Raw genomic sequence first — 21,658 nt, 5'->3', positions numbered from 1 at the left:
AGCTAAGGATTATTGGAGGACTGTGGAAGTCCTTGGGAAGCACCTTTGGACGAAAAGCTGTCACTGTATGTGATGACATTTCTACTGCTCTGCAAGAATACACGTATGAGCAGCGGTTTCCAACCTCCTACTCATTCACACACTACTAATAAACCAGCAGGGATCTCAGTCATAAAGGTGAACAGCACACAATGAAGGGTGCACTTCCTTAAAGTAACATGGGCGAGGTCAAGCTATAATCTTCAGGAGGGTGTGAGCTAGCAAGAATGCACCCAAACAACAATAGTACAGTAAGTACCAACATAAAAGAAACGTCCAATCAAGCACTGATACAAATAAGACTAAAAGGAGAAACAAACTATCAAAAATACTAACAGCCCACCTCTGTGATGAAACACACAGTGAATGCAGACCTTCGTTGAAATGGGCACTCTGGGGATGAAGGTAACAGTCTTGCAGGAAAGTCAACAGGTTCGAGAATGTGTCTTTTAAGGTATAACGTGTGGTCTTTGATGCCCTTGGGCTCATAGAAAAAGACCAGGGGGACAGAACCACAGTGGATACCTTGATGTCTTATTTCAGGAGCATGACAGTGTTGAGCCGGGCTTCTGGGCACTTTTATTTCAGTGAGTCGAGTAATGGTTGAGCCAGTGGTGCTCATTTGACAATATTCAGGAACTCGGTGCAATTCAGCAAGTCTCAATGGTTTAATGCTTGAAGAAGCTTTAGGCGAGCAGCAATGCGCTGTTCCACATAGTTCAAAGGCTCGATAATGGTTGCAGCAGCCATTCCACTTTAGCAGCCAGCTGGTTGGACTGGGCTCAACACAGCATCATGGTTCAGCAGTGGCAACAACTCCCAAGTTCAAAGAAGCTGAGAAACGGACAGGCAATGTTGTGTCAGCAGACTTGAAGGTGCCCAAAGTGGTTCAAAGCATAGAGTGCTCTGTTGGGTTCTTGGGCAGTCTCAAAGTTGCTTAAACCAGCTTAAACCAGCTTTCAGCTGCTCAGTGATTTAGGGAGGGAAAGAACTAGCTTCCTTTGTTCCTGGGAAGCTGAGAGACCCTGTCAAAAATCTCTGAGGAAAAGGTTGTTGCTATTATTCCCTTCCCAGCCAGGAAGGTTGCCAGGAACATTTACTGGCTTACAATTTCAGCGGTTAGATTTATGGGTACCTGTATTCCAGCAGCAATCAGGCTTTCCAACAGCAGATCACTTCAAATGTTCCCCTTAACTGGTTAGGGGGAAGGTCTGTCCCCTCCTTGAAAATTCTTGTCTTCACCCCAGTGGCTGGGGACTTTGGCCAGTTTTTATCTTAACAAGGGTTCGTGAAATCGTGTAATAAATTTGATGAAAATTGTTGCTTGAATATGATTCAAAGAAGATCCCATTAAGGTGGACTGAGGGGTCTCACCCCTTATGTAGTATTGTTTCCACAGTAAATTGGTTCATTCAAAGTTTTACGGATGGGGACAGTCATTGCTGGTATAACAAGGGTTTTGCATTCTGATGTCAGCTTCCAGACTGCCTTATCTGCAGGAAGTTGGGAGGGGTCAGAGGAAGAGATGGTGGCATGCGCGGGGAGGTGTCAGAGGAAGAGATGGTGGCATGTGCATTTTCAAGATGGTGGGACCCTTCCTTAAGTGTTCAGATCCCTTCCTCAGTTACACTATAGATCAAAAGACTTCAGTAATTATTCCCATGGTGAGACTTCTCTATTGAGCTGCAGAGAGCTGCACTCAGCCCCCCACATCCCTTTACTGCGTGGGACATACCCTACTATCAAACATCAAGTCTTTGCAGCAGAGATGAAGGGGCATGGAGGACTGGGCCCAACTTTTGTTGTGGGTGAAACTCCCAGCCGTAGACGGCAATATGCAAAGGGCTCTGACAGCTGCAGGAGTCCCAGGAAACCAACTGTTAAAATGACATCCAATGGGTTTGGCTAGTCTAACTATGTTTCCTTATATGCCACTATATCAAACCAGATATAGTTACACATAGGGCCTCATAACGAGTTTGGCGGTAGCCATGGAGCTATTAGCTCCATGACTGCCGCCAAACCGGGCTCCTTTACCGGGTTCCCAGAATGGGGAATTACCGGGCCATTCCGAGTTCGGTGGGCCTGGTAATTCCTCCCTCTGGGAACCCGGGCCCGGACTTTCCCCATTCCCATCTGAGCCCCCATAGGGCTCAATGGGAATGGGAGAGGGAGCTAACAATGGGCCGATTACGACCAGCCCGTTGTTAGCTCCCTCTTCCCGTCGCGGGGCCCGGTAGCGATGCCTGGTTTTACCAGGTGTCCTTACCGGGTCCCGCGAGTGGACCTCGTAATTTCGCAGAATGGGTTTAACGGGTCCGCCTCCATTAGTGGAGCCGGTTAACCCGTTCCGTGAAGGTCATAATGAGGCCCATGGAGTTTTATATTTATATTTAACCAAAGTTGTGCCATCGGGCTATGAGGAAAGCAGTTACATATCGCTTGAGTAATGGGCACCCATTTTTGAAGGCACGGCACGCGCCCGCAGACGTAAGCGGAAACACCGCCACCATCACAACATGGTGCCAGTGTTTCCGCAGTCCCCATTCCCGATTGGGGATTAACTGAATTGCCGGTGCCGTATTTACGGACCACCAGGGTTGTAATGCCCCGGTAAATCCGGCCAGTCCAGCGCCGGTAATTCACTACGGGCAGCCTGCTGATTTTATCGGCACGGCTACCGCCGGACTCGTAATGAGGGTCAATGAAAGAGGTATGGCATGTGCTACGGTCACCTGCTTATGGCCATTACTTGAGAGAGGCAGGCAGCTGCATGAAATGAAGCAAACACTCCAGACCTGTAAGAGACAATGCACGTTTTGCTTGAATTCCGTGAAGACCCAGCGACGTTCATACAAATTTAAAATAAAGAGTGTACACCGCTGCATAACTTTAGCGTGTAATAAACGGTGCATGCAATTTGAACTGAAGCTTATTTTCTAGAGTGTTGAATTTTGTTATATCATGATGTTCACAAATCGGGATCTGCAAATGTGATTGCCCAATTCTAAAACAATAAAAGTTTACAAAAGCTACACAGAAACGGAGGAAACTGGCAAGAACAATAACAATATATATATTGTCAAAATAACAGTTCTATTAAGGAACTAGATTCATTTTATTACCCTTTTTGTAGACTTGTGTGCCCCATTCCCATATTTTGATGGAGTGTACCTAACCTCACCCTCACTTCTTCTCCATCTAACTTCCCCTTTTTAATGCTTACTCCAAATAGCCATGTACTTTTTGGCAGGCTGTTGAAAAAACTAGTCATGCATCCATCATTGTAATAAGAGAGTTTTTGTTTTAGTCTTTTTCATAATTTGGTTTCCCAAAAACAGCGATATCCCAAAAGGAGAGTGTTGAGCTAACTAAGACCAAGACTGGCCCATGGATGAACCAAAAATGTCCCACTTTGGTGATTAGACTCTTTCGTTCAGAAGCCGAATGCCCCAGGGCCAGTCCGAGCCTGCACAAAGGTATAGACACACTCATATAAGAGGATGGGTAGCCACACTGGTGATTACAGTTTGAGTCGAGCCCGGTGACAGGTTGGCACAGTTCAGGTAGAGCAATGTCTGCTGCTGCGGCTCTCCTTGGATGAGGCATGGGTTTTTTTCTCTTTTTCTTGGGATGAGTTTCCCTTCTTCAATAGCTCCCGGAGATCTCACACCACTGTACTTTGGACAGTGCAGGAGAAAATTGCCTCCGTGTTTCCAAACCTCCATCTCTCCGGGTTCCCATTTCTCTTGATGTCCATCAGTTTTGAGCTCCAACCGCTTGTCTTCACTGAGGCTGTAACTGGTGAGCACCTGTCTGTGCTGAGGTTCCTGTCAGAGGTGAGGTGGTCTACTGGGCGGTGGTTCCTTTCCAGGATTCTAGAACAGGCCAGTTTGGTGTTTATCTCTAGCTGTCCTTCCCAGTGGATGATAAATCGGCTTTCTAGGGCTGTCTCCTGAGCTAGGGTGGTGATGGTGATGTGATAGTCTCAAAGACGTGCCACATTGGCACATGCATCTATTAGTGTGGTTTCTCTTTGTGTTCATTATGTCCCTGGAAGAGTGGTGAGTTCTTGTCACTTTTTCTCAGCAACAATGTAAATACTTCTTTGTGGGTGCTTACGAACAGAGTTTGTAGTGTTTTTTTTCACAAAGCTGAAGTTAAAGGGTTTCTGCTATTGTTTTGTCTCGGTATGGATAGTTCGAGGTGAATGTCGGCCCTCAAATGTCACTCCTGCACGCTGGTGCTGTCTGAATAGATCTATCAAACAGTTTATACAGTAGCTGCATTGCTGGCTGAAGTTGTCCAGGTGTTTCTTTTTCGACACAGAACACACAATGTACTTTTTCTGAAGCAATTTAAAGCTCCCAGAAGCACGTATAGTGAGGCCGAGGTACTCTATGTTAAAAGTATGCGCCTGAATTAATTTGTGTGGCTTCATTTTAGATTTATTGTTTTACTTTGTAGATTGACATTCAGGCCTGTGTTTATCATTAGGCCTGTGCCTCCTCTACCCAACTCAGCTTTAGTTCCCATCACTTAGTTTGGCAAGATGTTTTTTTTAAAATAGAGATGATGAAACAAAGGTCCTTTGTGCAAGTTCCTGTAGTACAAACAAAGTCATGCGGGTTGGAGTTTGCTTGTTACACAAACCACAGAAATGTGCATAAACATTGATTGCGTATCTCAGGCAGGGAACCTCTGCGGCCGTGGGACTCATTTCTAAGTCAGAGGCAGTGATCACCCTTACCCGAGGGCAAGAGGTGTATGTTATGTTACTGGTAGTCATACCTTGCACATCTGCCATGTGCGCGATCTCCAGGTGCTCTGGTGGATCTGAAACAACTGGCAGGTGGAAATGCCTATAGCAACACAGGAGACACCTCTCAAAGGATACACAGATCTAACACAAAGGATACCCCTTGGGAAGAGAAAGAGTATCTTTACTAGGTCTCAAGATACACCCCCAAAATGTTACCGTTGGTCCCCATCCCAAAAAAAGAGGCACACCATAAAAAGCTGCAATGGAGCTAAAGTTTAACATAGAGATATTATTTACTGGAGGTGAAGACTCTGGGGAAGTAGATCTACAAAAGAGATACTAGCTCTCAATCAACACAAGACACTCACTTAAGAGGAGACAGAGGGCCCTAGCACAGCACAATAGACACACACTTAAGGGAGGAACATGGTGCTCTCTTGCCCAGGACAAGAGACACACTTTAAAAGAAGGCAATGAGACCTTAGTAGTCCTTATACCAGAATCATCTATGCAAGAAGACACTGTTGACCTACCTAAGCAAGAGACACCATGGGAGGAGGGTGGGGGCCCAAACTAAATGAGAGAAACCCTGATAGGAGGCATACAGGCCCTTAAAGAAGCTCAACACAAGAGGCATGCCCTAAAAGCAGCCACTGCAGCCCTTGACAAAAAAAGGAGGCAGCCCTGGGAAGGCTACTTGGGGCAGTGGGGTACTAGCTAAACAAAATAAATCCCTTGAGAAGAAGCCTTGTTAACCATGCCCAACCCAAGGGTCACCCTACTAGAGAATCCACTGGAGCCCTAGAGTCACCCCCTAAAAGAACGTACTAAAGGTCAAATCATTCTGCGATCTGTTCTCAATGGACCACCGACTCTACAATGTGCAATGTACCGCTTGCCCATGTTTCGGATGCTGCTGTTACAGTAAGTGTTCTATGAAGTGAGTTGCTTCACCTGGAAGCTAGGTCCTTCCTCTATCAATTAGATAAACTAAAGTAAGAGGTCATAGCTCACGAGATGGCATCCACAATGGGAGTTACAGTTCCCGGATCTATCAAACTGGGCACCTGTAAAAGGAGACACAGTGGATCTGGGCAACCAAAGATGAAAAAACAGAAAGGAGGGCAAATGATCTAGCCCACAACAGAAGAATGCACTGGTTTCCTAAGCAACGAACTTGAAAATTGCAAAAATAGTTATAGGGCCTAAACCTAACATAAAAGGCATCCCTGAAAGGAGGCTTTGGGACCCTAGTTAATTCAAATGTAATCCATTGGGGCCTGGTATTGGCACCACACACAATCACATCAGACACCCCAAAACAGCGACATTGTAATTTCCAAACCTGAAGGGGCACCCCTTGGGCTAGGCACTGGGCCCAAGTAAAGCAGAAAGGTTCATGCAAGCAGGTATTACCGAGAACTGTCGAAGGGAAAAGCATTGGACCAGACTATTAACAGACGCTATCTCCATAAAGAGGCCCTGAACCAACCAATCACAAACAATCTCCCAGAGAACTGTCAATGCAACAATAACTAACTACACGGGAAGCCCTTGGAAGGAGCATAGGGTCCTAATCAACCAAAACCGACCTTACAGCGTTAAACCAGGCTTTCTGGGTTATGCATGGCCAGTAACATCCTCCCTGAGGGCCATGCAAGGGATCACACGAAAGATTACAACAGAACCAAGGCCTTCTTAAAGCAAGATGCTCTTTTGTGCTCGACTGCATTTCTATCTAGTTTTCTTTGGTGTGTCTTTAATCGTGTGTATATCTTTTGTTATTATCTCAAACAAGCATTAGCTTAGCCTAGTTTTTGGGTTTTGCTGTTGTTCTTTACATTTTACATTGATAGGCACCAAGGTGAAAAGAAGAGAGTGTAAAATTTCAAGGGAGGGGGCAGAATGAAGGGATGCAAGAGGATGAGAAGAGCAAGAGAGGAAGCTATTGAGAGAGATGCCATTGATGGGGGGCAAGAGGAGATATGAACTAAAAATGGTGAGTGGGGGGAGTAAAAAAAAGTGAGGGTGTGAGTTGAAGGGTGAGAGGAAAAAGTAAGGGCTGCAAGCAAACATGAGAATTGGAGACTATGGAATGAGAGTGCAAGAGGAGATATCTTTGAGGGTGCTCGGGAGAGTAAGGGTGCGAGGAGGAAAGCAGGGAAAAGACACAAAGTAACAGCACAAGGCGGGACAGTGCGCGCACAGAGTAAGGGAGAGTGACAGCAGAGAGAGAGAGTGTGACAGGTCAGAGAGAGAGAAAGAGAGCGACAGCACGTGGAGAGGGACATAGAGTGACAGCGCATTGAGAGAGTTCTGCTGCAGCCCTCTGTCCGCTATACATAAATCTCTGGTGTCACCGAATAGCTAATGAGACCATATATTTTCCTGTTAAATCAAGTGATTTGGGACTGAGGGAGGGCCAATGCATCAATGATGCAATTCTAGGTGGTGGTATTGGGGCCACTAACAGAGACTGAGGCTACAACATTTGATCCCTAAAATCATTAAATTTGTCAAATCTTTTAGGGTGCCTTTTTCATATAGTTTACATTTTATCACTTATATGGACTCTAATGTGTGCAGTTAAATCAGAACGAGATTACATATTTTGCCTAGGATCACACACTTTGGCTTAACAGTGCAACAGGGATTTTAACCCACTCTGTAATATAGGCACTTGAAACACATCTCCCCAGCTTTACTTGATACACATATTTAAGTTTTGGAATTCAAAGTCTACGTTGTTATGTATGATCTTAATATTTGACCATGGACATAAAGCAAAACTTTTTTGCATGTCAACCTAGTAGACATCATGGGTATAAACAAACGAATCTTTAAAAGGGGGCTTAATTCAGTCACCCATTTTAACTGATGTTGAAGTGGGTACAGATTTGCATGATAACTGCTGCTGTTTTGCTATCTCCAGGTTGGAAATGTCCTTTAAGCACAAGAAAGGCATTGCTGCTGATAACAAAAGAAATGTTTTTGCGAGGTCATTGAGGTGCTGGCTGCAGAGCCATGAATCTGTTCTTCTGTCTCAGCTAGGCTTTGACTTGGGAAGTAGGCACATCTTGCTTGTCTAAGCCGCCAAGCAGATTCCCAGGACTCTGTTTGTGAGCCTTTCAAGTAAAGATGAGCACTTTAAACTTATTAATTGTTTTACCTTTCCAGCTCTGGATACATATGAAAAATGTATTTCCAAATACACTGTTGTGCCGAAAAACCCAACAACAAAAAACATACACTCCTGTCATTTCCAGCACACATGGTTTTTCAGTGGCCCAACTGTGCAGGGAAATAGGCCACAGTAGTGACAGCCCATACTTGCACGTTCACAAACACAGAACTCCTGGAAGTTTGCGGAAGTTTAACCATCACTTAAACATGATCAAAACCCCTCGTCCTCTGCACCTTTCCCAGGTTCCCTCACCAGCCTGCGAGTTACATACACACAACGTATCAGGGTGGGTAGAAGGCAGGCTGTAGATGCTTTATTTGGCGAGAGTCGTCTTAAAGGTGATCCATAACTTAAGCATCACTGCTTTAGGGTTCTATGCTGAGCTGACATCGTAACTGCACACCGAGCAAGGAATGTGTTTCTATTCCTCTCAAGGGGTCTCCTCGATCTAAGCCTCTCTAAACACACCTTTCTATATGTCACTTTGTTTATGTCACGCAAACCTCACATTTATTTCCAAATTCGCTTAATTTTGTCTCGTTACTTATTTAAGGTCAGATTTTGTTTTCTTTGACACTTCTGCCTAACTTCCTTCCCTTAGATATGGGGCTGGAAGGATGTTTAGGACCCCACTGCCGCCCCCTGCAGATGCTGTGGCCTTACAGAGGCCTAGCACCCCTGAGCGCTGTGATTAGGCTGATGGCAGTGCTTCACCCTTGTGGTTTTTGACAGCACCCTGTAACTCCGCCAAGACCCTCTGGAGACTAACAACATTAGAGAGTTCCTCACTCCTAGCTGCAGCCTCTTATGCACCCTCACCTGTAAGACACAGACAATTTGCCTCAAAACATAGTGAACAAGCATTGGCAATGCCAACAGTTTTGGCTTTTTTGTAGGCATGGGAATGGCATTTGACAGGCACTGCCATAGTGGTAACAACTGACCCTTGATGGTAGCAGCTGCAAAACGGTGTGAGTACCTTGTCATATAATAGCAGTGCCAGACAATGCCTAATACTTATACACAAGCCAAAACTGTTGGCTTTGTCATTGATTGTTTTTAAAAGGACTTTAGTGAAGGACAAGCAGAGTGCTTGTAAATGGAGTGGCTGAAGGCAGACCTAGTAAGGCATGTTTATTACACCAGTAGCACCTTTACAGCTCCAATTAAGTAATTCACTTTCAGAAAACAGCTTTAAAAAAACACTGGCAGGCACTTAGAGCTCAAACTTTGAATCTAAGGCTTGAAAAGCCTAACTCAAAGAAATCCAAGGAGGATGTGTTTTGGGAAGAGAGGTCAGGAAGTGGGTGGGAATGGCCATAGGGTTTAACATGGCAATGGGCAGTCAATGGTTGGGGATAGCCAAACAACATCTACACGTTTTGTATCCCTCCAGATATGCTATGTCATGTTATTTGATATTTGCATGGCACCTACTGCCATTGTTATGTCAAAGTGAAAGGGGGCGGAAAGCCCTTTTAGGTGACTATTCAATTACTAGTAGAGATGACTAGTTTAAAACAGTATACAAATCATGCAGAGCATTGCGTTCAGGGGCATAGATGGCTGCTATGTCAGTGAATATGTGACAGCTGGTCTGAATTTTTCGTGGGACTCAGCTGTATTTTATGAGTTGCTGCGCAAGAGAAGGAATGGGTATTATAAATAGTCTATCAACCCCTAGGGCAACTGTCTACAGTTGAGGAATCTGTTATACTTTACATGCAGATGACACACACTGAATAACATACTTTCAATGCAAAACAACCACCAACCCTTACTCCCATCACTGGCCTATTACATAAAGGTCCAATCTCTTATAGCACCTGCCAATTCCCCCTCCCCCACTCTCTCTCTCTCTCACACCCTTTATCTCTCTCTCTCTCTCTCTCTCTCTCTCTCTCTCTCACCCTTACAATACATTGAATATCATGTGCAGCAAAACAAGCATTTGTGAGTTGGCAGACGAAGGGGAAGGGTTAGGCAGTCCGCAAACCTTCAGTCAATTACCATAAACAGCAGCTAAGGGTTATGGGAGAACAGAATCGTTGGTTCATCGAAAGGGCTACTTGAAATCTGGGTCCGTAGTCAGCCATTTTGCCTTGCTTAGCAGCTGGTTGACAGGCTGAGAGATGCCTCAAGCTCCCTCTACCATGTTAAAGTGCTGTGCTTAGTGAACTGCTGGGAATTCTGCTGATCTGGGTAGGGCCCTTCTTGGCAGGGAATAAGGCGCTTGTCAGGCATTAGTCTGGCAGGGGATAAAATCCCTGCTAATTTCACCCAGAGGTGCACCTTGTTGTCTCCTTTATGTGCCAAACTTTTCTCACACAGTTCATAGTGAAAATCCCCCCTCCACCGCCACCAACAGACACAAACTCACTAGGTTTTGACATGCACCAGACCTTCGGTATCAGTTACACTGCAACTCTGCAGAGGATTCTTCATGATGAAACACAGAGCAGAAAAGATTGAGGATGGGGTGCGGATTCCTCAAAAATATGCTGTACCCTGGTGAAGAAAAAGGGGATGGAGAGGTGCGGCAGATGCAGGATGGTGAAGAGCAGTCTGTTGGCAGTGACAGACAGGGGTTATGGGGTTGGTGGATATGATGGACTTTCAAATAAGTCTGCAAAGGTTTCAGTCTCTCTGGCCCACAGGGGGTTTGCTGGAGCCAGACACAGTCTGCCTCACCAATTAAGGGCTACTTACACTACAGAAGAGATGAAAGGGGCTGTTGGACTGCCTATTTGAAGTACTTGGGGTGTTGACTGAATTGTGCTCTTACATTTACAACGTTTACCCAAGCTGGATAAGAGGTCTTCAGGAAATTTCAGCGAATGCAGCATAAGTTCTCTAAACTCCTCCTAAACCAGGCAGCTGCTGTGTGGGCACTCTACGACCACAAAAGCAATAGTGCATTGCCCTCCCTCAGTCTTATGCTAAAATAACCAAGACATTTTAAACAGGGGATGTGCAACACAGAGATGAAGCCTGCAGATCCCTGAAACTTGGGTTTGCCTGGTATACTCTCCTGCCAGGACTTTCTTATGCAGTTTACTTCACACACTTGGCTTTGCCTGGTATACTCTCCTGCCAGGGCTTTCTTATGCAGTCCACTTCACACACTTGGCTTTGCCTGGTATACTCTCCTGCCAGGACTTTCTTATGCAGTTCACTTCGCACAGTTGACTTTGCCGGGTATTCTCTCCTTCCAGGACTTTCCACATGCAGTTTCTTTACACAGCATATGCCCTGTTCTCTTAATGTGTTCATTTACTTTGATACACAAAATACCTGGTACACTCTCCTGCCAGGTCTTGATACACAATGTCCCACTGGTTTTTCCTTCTTGGTCTCCCCAAGTTCATACTTTGGGTCCTAGACCTCAGTCCCACTGTCTAGGGCTTCCATTACTTTGCCCGACAGTGCTTCATTGTCCCAACCCTTTCTCTGGGCTCACTGGTTCTTTTCCTGCACTCTCTCTGCATTCCCGACTAAGAATTGTATGCTTCTCCAGCTCTCACGGCTCTCTCTGACCCGGCAGGCTCCTCCGGCAGGCGTTTGGTCCTCGGTTGGCATTCCAGTTCCCTTAGCTGCCAGGAAGCACACCTTTCTTCCTCCTGCTTTGCCACGGCCTTCGCAGAGCTACCTTCTTGCTCTGTCTCTGTACTCCCGGGGTCTCTGCTCACCTGTCAATGTGACAGCTTGGGTTCTCCGGCAATGCCTGGACGGTCAGATGTCCTATTCTTGCTGCATCCTCAATCTGCACCAGGATGAAGAAGAAGACAAACTCCATACTTCTCTTCCTGGCAAGGTTTTAAAACGTGTCAGGCCAATCGGATATTTCCAACTACTAGGCTGCTGGAGTTGGTTCTCATTTGGAGTAATCATAACTGCTCCTTGCCTCTTCCTTGTCTAAGTTTTTGCGACATTGTTCATTATCTGATATTGAAGAGTACTGTCAGTAGAGTTGGCAAGTTGCTGAAGTGGATTATGGCAGTATGCCATAAAGGCATGAGGAATGAGGAATGGAGGGCACATCCTTAAAAAAAAGGAAAGGGAATACCATGTCTCACTTGATGATGTCATGTCATCCTCTGAGGGTCGCCTCCCCCCCATGTGGTCCTCCCTCAAATAGCCACCCCCGGGGACAGGATAAGGTAGCGGCTGCTGTCTCCTGGCCACATGAGGAGAGGCTACTTCACGGAAAGGAGTGATGACATCATCAGATGTCATCACCATGAACATTCACATTCACATATAATTCCACATATATTTTCAGAGCTCACGTAGCTGGTATGTTATTAATTATTAATGAATACATGAACTTATGCATTATTGAATTTATACTAACTGTAACATATAGACAAAGACTCCACAACTTCACAAACCAAATAGCAACATACATTTATATCTACTCTATATGTAATTGACATTGGCATATTGTCAGTCTGTAATGCAGGTTAAGCATCTTTACTCTCCCAAAACATTAGGGCCCAATTTAGGAGATACAACACCTAGTTCTATTTAAGACTTGCTCTCTGAGGACAGTGCTCACTAATGACTACAACAGGCTTCCTAAAATCAGAGCTTTGGTCCTGACCACTGACATGCGCTATCCCTAGTAAACAGCATGGTGCTGGTCAATGGCAAGATGGTTTTATTCGTCCACTCCCCGTTCCTGAAGTAGCTTTCTGATTAAACAAAATATACTAACCCATTCCACTTCTTCGTCCCCATAAAAGCATCATCAACAATCGCCAGTGCTGAGGATCACATGATCGACTTTGATACGTTTTATGACATCGTCCACTGGACAACCCCTTTAAGACCATCATCCGCAGTGCTCTTTAATCAGGTCATGCTCCTTTGTTAAAGGTTCCAGATGTTTTAAAGGGCCCATTTAGTGAATGGTGGCCCCATAGGTCTCAAATCCCAACCCAACTAGGTTTCATAAAATAAAGGGATTTCTGAAGCCCCCATTGCTGGTCATTGTTGGTGATGCAGGGATGAATAAAGAGGACTGGATGTTTTACCATTTACTGCATGGACCATTTAGGTGCAACATCCAAACATATCAGGAGATGCAGGCCAACCCTCCCACCTGTACCTTGATGGGACCCTGCAGGGCAGACCAACCCTCCCACCTGTACCTTGATGGAACCCTTCATGACGGAACAGGAGAAGGTAAGCCCTCTTCAATGTCCTTGCTAGCCTCTGTAATTCATTTATTATTAAAGTGAAAATAGGCCACAATTTGCAAACACTATCAGTGAACCAAGCACATCGCCATTTAAGTAACTGTTGCTCTTTTTGCGCAGTGTCACCCAAATTTTCGCTGGCCTCACGCTCCATTTCCAACCATTGCAAAACCAACAATAGCCATAGATTTAGCCTCACGCATCGCGCAATAACTCCATACACAGTGTTTGCCTGTTGCCTACTGCTATAATTATTGGATAGCCTTAGTTAGACCTGTCTCTCAATGCTGCAATTAGGCTGCGTTAGGTATTCCGTGTTATGTAATGCTGATGTTATTTGCACTGCACACCACTGCCATTTGCATGGTCTCCAGGCGTATCTGAAAAGGAAAACAGGAATGGGTTTGTTTGTTAATGGGAGGCGAGGGAGAACGCACAGGGGCTTTTTCTGTTGTGATGTTAGTTTCAGTTCGGAAAAACTGGTACATATGTGTGGGTTTTGCTTCTAGGTGGTGTGGGTTTTGCTTCTAGGTGGTGTGGGTGGGTGGGTGTGTGGGTGCCTAAGGTTGTATGGGATGCTTTCTGTGCTTTTGGGGAGTAGGTGCTTTGACTGTGTTGTAGTTGATTTACTGGAGCAGAGGAGATGTTTTGCAGTTTAATGTTGGTGTGACTTTGGGTTGTTGTGGTTGCTATGTGAAGGTGGTTAGTGGGGAGGATCACTGCAGTATGGTTAAAATCATTGTTGCGTCGATTGTGTGTAGCTTAAAGCTGAAACACAGTGTGTGGAGAATAACTACTTTGCGTCTCTCTTTTTCCAGGTAGGTCAGTATGGTAGGATCACATCAACCGTGGGTCCCAAGAATAAGACATGTTAATTAGTGTTGTGTCTCTTTACGTTTACGTGTGCAATTCTCTTCGACCATTTGCCCACGCTGTGGCGAGTTAGGCTGGCAGATTCAAGAGCCACATTTTGAGTGATTTTTTCCTTGAAGGACAGATGTTCCTCTAGTGTGCGTATTCCCTTCAGTGTCTGCTATGTTGAAGATTATGGTCTAGTAGAAAGCCAGTTCAGTGTGCTGTGCCAAACAGTCACTTACCGAAATGAGGCACGCTTGTGGCAGTTTAGCACTTTATAAATACCAAATTAAATGTATGCAGTAAAGAAGTATCTTCATTATCTGGATCTGATGGTGGCTCACAATCGTGCCTTCACAACTGTAAGTGCAGTAAAAGCCTGGTTATCACAATAGAAAGAAAGGATATGGGTGCACTGCAGCGTTTTCGTGGGATTGCCAATGCATTTGCCAAGTGTCAAAACACGGAAAACCACAAATGGATGTTTTTCACGGAGTTGCAAACACTGGCATAGAACGTTCTTTGGACCTCATTCTAAGTCGGCCGGTGCGGTAAAAAAGTGACAGTATTCATAGATGCTAGAGATAAGCCAGGTGCCCTATCGGCAAAAAACGCCCTCATCATCGGCACTGGCATTGCCGGTGCCAGTAATGACAGCAAATCCCCTCATGGCGTCCTATAAATGGGAATTTACACCGTCACTCTGGCCGCAGGACCGAATGCTGGAAACAGTAACTACTTTTGCTGGTATCCTGGTGTCTCTGCCGCTAGGATACCGGCAAAGGTAGAATGAGGCTCTTTGTTTACTGGGACCTGGTATACTTATACAGAAATGGGTGATTTTTTAGAAACCTAACTCGCTTGCATATTTCAACAGCGCATCGAAATCATTGTTTCCAAAACAACAAGGGCATACCTTTCAAATGACTGTCACCCTTTCAGGTGTACACTCTGGGAGAGGCAGAAAGCCACATATGAATTTTGAAAAGGCTTGCAAACATCTTAAAAGGAGCGAGGACAATGAAAGGATAACAATGGATAATTAAAGAAGCTATGTTTTCAAAAATCCAAAGGGACTCCATCTTATTTGATGATAAGAAGATATCCAGGGAAGTACATTGAGCAATTTAAGATGTAGTGTTCCTGGGCTTCACAGTCTCCAGGGTAACGACCTGCAGCGCTAAGAGTCACTGGATCATGATACCAGGTGGAAACATTTGACATTTCATAGCACTTTACATAATGTTTATGTGGATGTGTAATGCAATGGAGGAGAGCCCAATGGGGACCACATGACCTTGGGTTTGGGCCATCAGATGTAATGGACAGTCCCAACTCCTCTACTAACATAAAGCCAATGTTCTCAAGAAAGGGCTGGCAGCCCCATATAAGAAGCCCAGGTCCACAGGGGAAATAAGGCTGCAGCCCTTCCCGGTCCCCAGAGTACTGTCCAAGTCCTCAACAGAGAGGAGTGTCTGCCTCTTCCACTCCAGCATGAAGCAGCTTTTTGCCCTCCTCTGGGCTTCTTGAGTTCTGACAATGTCCATCAATGCAATATGCCCTCACAGTCTATGGCACAGTGGAAACATGGACACCATCTTCTATATTGTTTTCATTGTGGCAAAGCCCCATAGGGAGGAGTGCTCTGATTGGCTTCCCCAGAAATTAACACTGTGATCATTTGGTATCTCTGCATCCCCCCATGCATGGCGCCTCACAGCGAGACAATGCACTGTGGCCCTGCAGCATGCAGTGGGGTAGATGGGGTGGGGGTGCAGGGAGCCCTGGATGTGCAGGGTGGCAGAGTGCAGCGGGAGGAGGCCGAGGACAGGCAAGTAGTAAACATTCATTGGGATGTGGGGGTAGCAGTAGAGGTTATGGGGGGTGGACTGCCATTATAAGATGTGGGCAAGGGGCTGAGGCAGATCAGGCCGTGGGGTCTGGAGGTAATAGGGGGCTGGACCCAACATTGAATGCAGTGAATGACAGGTTGTGCGGAGAACTGAGTCACGCTGAAATGTCACAGATCTGATGATTTTATGATTGATTTAGAACCTCCTTGTTTCTGATGGTTATAAGACTTAATAACACGTAAGAGACTGTTATACCCAGATGAATGCCAACAGTTTATTTTCTTTCTTAATACAAAAACGCAGTGAGATCACATAACGCTTCCAACAAGAAAGGCTAACAGGTGTAATATTTGCAAGAGCTAACTCTTTAAAGCAGTGGGGTGGTAAGTGGGTTTGTAACAGGTGGTACTCACGGCATCGCTCGGAGTGCAGCCCTGGAAGGCTGAGAGAAATGAGGAGGGGGATCACCAGAAGTCCAGGGTGAGCCATGCCTGCCTGCTACAGCCTTCTCCGGGAGCAGGGCGTCTCGGGTGATGGGTGGTGGATGCAGGTGAGGGAAGGAGTGATGGGAAGGTCCAGTGAAGCAGGCTTTCTTATAATCCTCGAGCCGACCGTGGGCAGGGATGAGGCAAGCGAGGGCTTGCACAAAACGCTCTGGTAATTCCCTTGCCATTGTGCAATTTCTGAAACGTGGTCCGTCATCCTGGAACAAGGAAACACAATTGTTGTGCAATATAAGGACGTCTTGCGTGCTACACGGGCCTGTGCTTTTTCTGGATTCGGATGTGACAAGCCTTGGCAAGCTCACAAAGCACAGCCACCGCACCTGAGGGAAAGAAAACATCTGCACGACCAGAGACAACATCAGCGATTAAAATAGCCATGCCCGCATACAAAATACTTATCAGCACCACCACAAATTGCTCCGCAAACAAGGCGCAAGGTATGCAGACTCGATGTGGCTCCCAAAATGATTTTGATTGGCTAGCCATTGTATTACATTATATTATTACATTTATATCGCGGACCACTGACCCATAGGCTTAAGGGCGCAAAGCACAACAGCCAGACAGAAAAGAATGTGGGAGACAGGTACACCAGGAAAGGGTTGGTTTGTCAAAAGGTAGTGCCGGTGTCAACTATCTGAACAGAAAGGTCTTTAGCCTTTTCCTAATCAGGGCGGTTGATCTATCTTCCCTGATGTCTGGCGGAATGGCATTCCACGGAGTGGGTGCTGCTGCAAAAAACGCTCCTTTGTTTTACCTGGGTCAACCTGTAGGCTGGAACTCTGAGTTGGTTGGTATTATTGGATCGGAGATTGCATACACTTGATTTGACTTCCAGCACTTCAGTCAGATATAATGGCGACGACCCTGACAAGCATTTACTATTAGGAGAAGGCGAAAGTCAATTCTGGCGTCAATAGGGAGCCAGTGCAGGCTCCTTCTTGCCTCTGATACAGGATCCCTTCTTTTGAGATCCATAATGGCCCTGACTGCATTATTTTGTATTACTTTAAGCCGACCAATGTCATACTTTAATAGGCCAGCAAGCAGCCTTCTACTGTAATCAAGCCTTGAACCAATCATGGTCCTTGCTAATATCTCGGGGTTTGCTCTTGAAATAAAAGGCAGTGCTTGTGTCAGCAGTTTGATACAATATGAAGCTGAGGACACCAAACTGCCGACCTGTGCCTTCATGTTAAGGTTGCAGTCGAAAAGGACCCCCAGAGTTTTCACTTTGATTTTGGTTTGTATGTCACAGCCATCAGTTTGAAAATGGGAATACTGAGTTCCCATCTCACCAGTTTTAGCCTCAGTACCTACGCGCATCAGTTCAGTTTTTACGGTGTTCAGGGCTAGTCCATTGTTACTCATCCACCGTTGGATCAGTTCGTAGCTCCGATTGATGGTTTTCACATCCTATGCATAATTACCAGAAAGAGGGATAACACATTGTGTATCATCTGCGTAATTAGTGATATCAATCTTATTTTCTTCTAGCCGGTCAAGGAAAGGAACCGTAAAGATGCTACAGAATGAGGGAGACAGACAAACTCCTTCAGGTACCCCATGTGTAAGCAAGACAAGTTCTGCATCTTCCGATGCACTGCTGATGGCACCATCGATTACTAAGGAATGATTCAACCCAACGGGCAGCTGACCCCGAGAATTACACCCCCTCCCTTAGCCTGCAGATCAACAGTGCATGATCTACCAGGTCAAAAGCGGCAGAGAGGTCCAACAATATCAGGAGGGCTGTCTGCCCGTTTTCCATGATATGCAGAAGTCTGGACTTTAGAACCAGGAGAGCAGTCTCTGTGCCATGGTTTTCCATGAATCCTGACTGGCATTTGTTAAAAATCTTGTTGTTCTTGAGGTGCGTCATGACTTGTGTATATGCTACACGATCAAGACATTTCAGCAAGAAAAGGGAAGTTAGAATTTGGCCTACAGTTCAGAGGGTTTACAGGGTATAAGCCTGACTTCTTGAGCAAGGGCGTAATCCATGTATTCTTTAAGCCCTCAGGGACATGGCTTTCACTAAAAGAAACATTAACAAACTTACAAAAGGTACTGATCAGTACGGGGGAGCATGTTTTTATAACCAGAGCAGGGCACACATCCCCCTTGCAGGATGTCGATTTCATATTTTCTATTAATGATGACAGTTCTGACTCTGACACTGCTTTAAAGTAGAACTGTTCATCTTGCCCCCACAGCTTTTGGGTAGTATTGACAGGTATCTCAGCACTAGGCGCCATAGATTTTTTGGCAGATTCAATATTAAGTTTAATTGTATTCAATTTGCCAAACATAGCTTCCTGGATGGATGTGCACCATTCAGCCTTCCTAGTGATAGTCTCTGTTTTGCCGTGAACTGGGTGTTCTAATTCCTTAAGGATTTTAAACAACTGGCTTGACTGAGATTGCGCTTTGTCAATTCTGTTGTCGAGAGAGGATTTATTTGCTAATATGACAGCTTCCTTAAATAATTTAGCCGCACACCGCCAACCCTCTTTGTCCGTTTCATTCAAAGAGGCTTTCCATCTATAAAGGCGGCTTTTAATCTTAGCACTCTTAAGGATTTGTATATCTGGAGTAAACCAGGTGTTAGCCTGCCTCTGGATAACCTTTTTTATTTTTAAAGGTGCTAAGGCATTAGTTGCCTCCTGAAGGGTACTCTGGTATAATCAGCAATGCTATCCGATGCTATCTACTGAGAATAAATCATTCACTTCCCGGACTAAAGGTAACACTGCAAGTTCTGCCATTTGCATGGCTTTTTGTCACTGACGGGTCTATAAAATGAGTTATGCCTGCTCGTTGTGCACTTCAACATGGGGGACGGTGTTGGATTGTTCAACCTTCCCCAATACCCATGTATGTGTAGTCTACTCGTGATGTGCTTTGACTGGTGGTTCACTTATAGTGCAACTCCAAGAGGTATTTGGTCTCAGGATCTTTCCCCAGAACCCATGTATGTGCTGATATATTATATTAAACAATGGACTCAATGTGTAACATGAACATACCTGTTCTGCACCTATCCTTATCTTATGTTATGCAGACTGATCACTGATTGGTTTACCGCACTTTATGTGTATGATAGTACATTTCAGCAGACAGCATTGTATTACTATTTATCATCTATGGGGATAGGGTTGTTCTGATGATGAATGTTTTTCTATTTTTGTAATTTTTTCATCATTGCGATATGTATGCATGATGTATGTATTTTTAAATATTGTACTGATTTCTCCCTTTGTGGTGCTTTCATGTGATTGCTGAGCTACTAAGCTACTGAGTGTGTTAGCATTGAGGTGCGGCTTGACATGTTTGATACATTTTGTTGGCCTTTCCTCTAACAAGTAACGAGGATGGTCGTCATCGATGTCCGGCATGCTATCGGAGCTTCAGTGATTGTTGTATTGGAGGTGATGGCGTTGACCCGTGGATCCGTGCTTGTGGTAGCAGTGGAGCTGCTGAGCGGTGGTTGAGTCCGTGCGGGCCACATTGGAAAACAGGCAAGGGGTCCAAGGGGAGCAGTGGTTGCCTGAAGCTGAGGGTGAAAGTAAAAACGAAAACACAAAGGCTCATTAAGTTTCCAGTTTAGCTAGATCTGAGTGTTTTTGCTGTCGGCTCTTTCCACAGCGACTGTGGGACGGATTGCCCTTTGAGCTCTGGAATTATAGACCCTGATTAAAAGACCCAGATAGTAAATTACACATTTTGTAAGACTTGTCCACTTGTCCGCTTTATTGGAAGAAGAATCATCATGTCCTATGGATATAATCTGAAGAGTGGCTTGTGGGATGACTTTGAAGTGCCAGAAATGGATGACGTGGGTCTTCGCTTGTTCAACAACATCGGAGCATATTTAAATCATCATCTCGAGCTGTGGGCTCTCAGCCTCTGTTAATAGTTGATAATCAAGTCCCCACCTGCTCTGGCATCTCAGGTCATACTGTTGTGGCACTGGAGCCTCCGACATTGCTTCCAGTTTTGGATGCCCAGGGTGTTTTTGAGAACTGCTTAGAGTATCCACTCACATCAACCTCCATAAAGAGGACAATTACATACTTCTTTGGGAAACGGAAAAGCAGGAGCTTGGGTGATAATGATCCCTGTGTGGTGAGGAAAGGAACAGAATCTTTTATTATGGGTCCCCAATAGGGTGAAAATTCCGTGATAAGGACTTGTTATGACCATTCTGGATCTTCACCAACAGAACAACTTCCCAGTACCTTGTCCAACTACCCAGGTTGAGCCCAATTGTACTAAAGTCTTTGTCGCAGGGCTTGGAGACTCAAAAAGAGCTCTCATTTACCTCAGAAAGACTGAATCCAACACATGGGGGCTGTTATGAAGGTCATAATGTGCTTGGTGAAGACACCTCAACAGCATTGAATTTTGTCCTAAACTCCCTAGTTAAGATTTTTGAACTTTTGAAGTAGGACCCCTTATTGATCTTCTCATCCAAACCTTAGAAATAGCAAAAGGCGAAATGGGAATTGAAGATCCATGCGCCCCAGAGTCATTATTGCCAAATATTGAATAGGACTGTTTACTCAAATCACTAGAGCAAACAGGTCCACTCGGGAATTCTTTTGGAGTTAACAAGGGAGGTCTCCAGCTGTGATTCTTCTATGGTGGGCATAAGGTCTGCTATAAACGGTAATATGGCCAACACCTTAAAAGACTTAAAGTTGGAAATACAACATCAAACCATCGACTTGTCTAATTTGAAACTGTCTTGTGCTACTATTATCCAATTTGTGGAGTCTTTGAATAATACCATTACTCTCCTGAAGGAGAAAAACTTTCTCTGTTGGTCAGGGGGATGTGAGATCTGAACCTATCTGTGAAGTTGGCTCGGATCAATATCTGGATGATACCCCATTATATGAATCAGTCTTGGAGGAATGTATCAGACTAGCCCAGACCTGTGATGCTCCCTTGGTGGAGGATACTGAGATTATGTGTACTGATGAGAATGCTGTTCATAACACAAGGCCTTCGGTGGAACATAAGAAGTCTAATAACAAAACCAAAATAAGAAAGTCAAAGAAAAATAATCTTACCTCTGAGGTCTCCTTGGCCATTTAGGTGCCTCACATAGAACAAAAGACTAAACATCAGAAGGCTCGGAAGATTTCAAATACTGTAAAAACTAAATTCATGAAGTCTATTACATTTCCAGCTAAAGAAGAGGCCGGATGGCTAAACCTATGGATTCAGTACCATCTAAGAGGCTTGCATCC

The 21,658-nt window shown here is 45.0% G+C and overlaps 1 protein-coding gene across 1 annotated transcript in view; it reads right to left on the bottom strand.

Annotated features, from left to right (window-relative positions):
- Nucleotides 1–16,477, bottom strand: part of LOC138513799 (transcobalamin-1-like) — an 89,345-nt gene extending 72,868 nt beyond the window's left edge. Inside the window, exon 1 of the mRNA XM_069628898.1 lies at nt 16,308–16,477. Coding sequence (XP_069484999.1) covers nt 16,308–16,383 — 76 coding nt within the window. The 5' untranslated portion in view covers nt 16,384–16,477. The remainder of the gene's footprint in view (nt 1–16,307) is intronic.
- Nucleotides 16,478–21,658: the final 5,181 nt, after the last annotated feature.

This window comes from Ambystoma mexicanum, chromosome 12, assembly GCF_040938575.1.
Source record: "Ambystoma mexicanum isolate Mex_15411 chromosome 12, UKY_AmexF1_1, whole genome shotgun sequence".
NCBI lineage: Eukaryota > Metazoa > Chordata > Amphibia > Caudata > Ambystomatidae > Ambystoma > Ambystoma mexicanum.
This window is presented reverse-complemented; position numbering and strand designations above follow the sequence as displayed.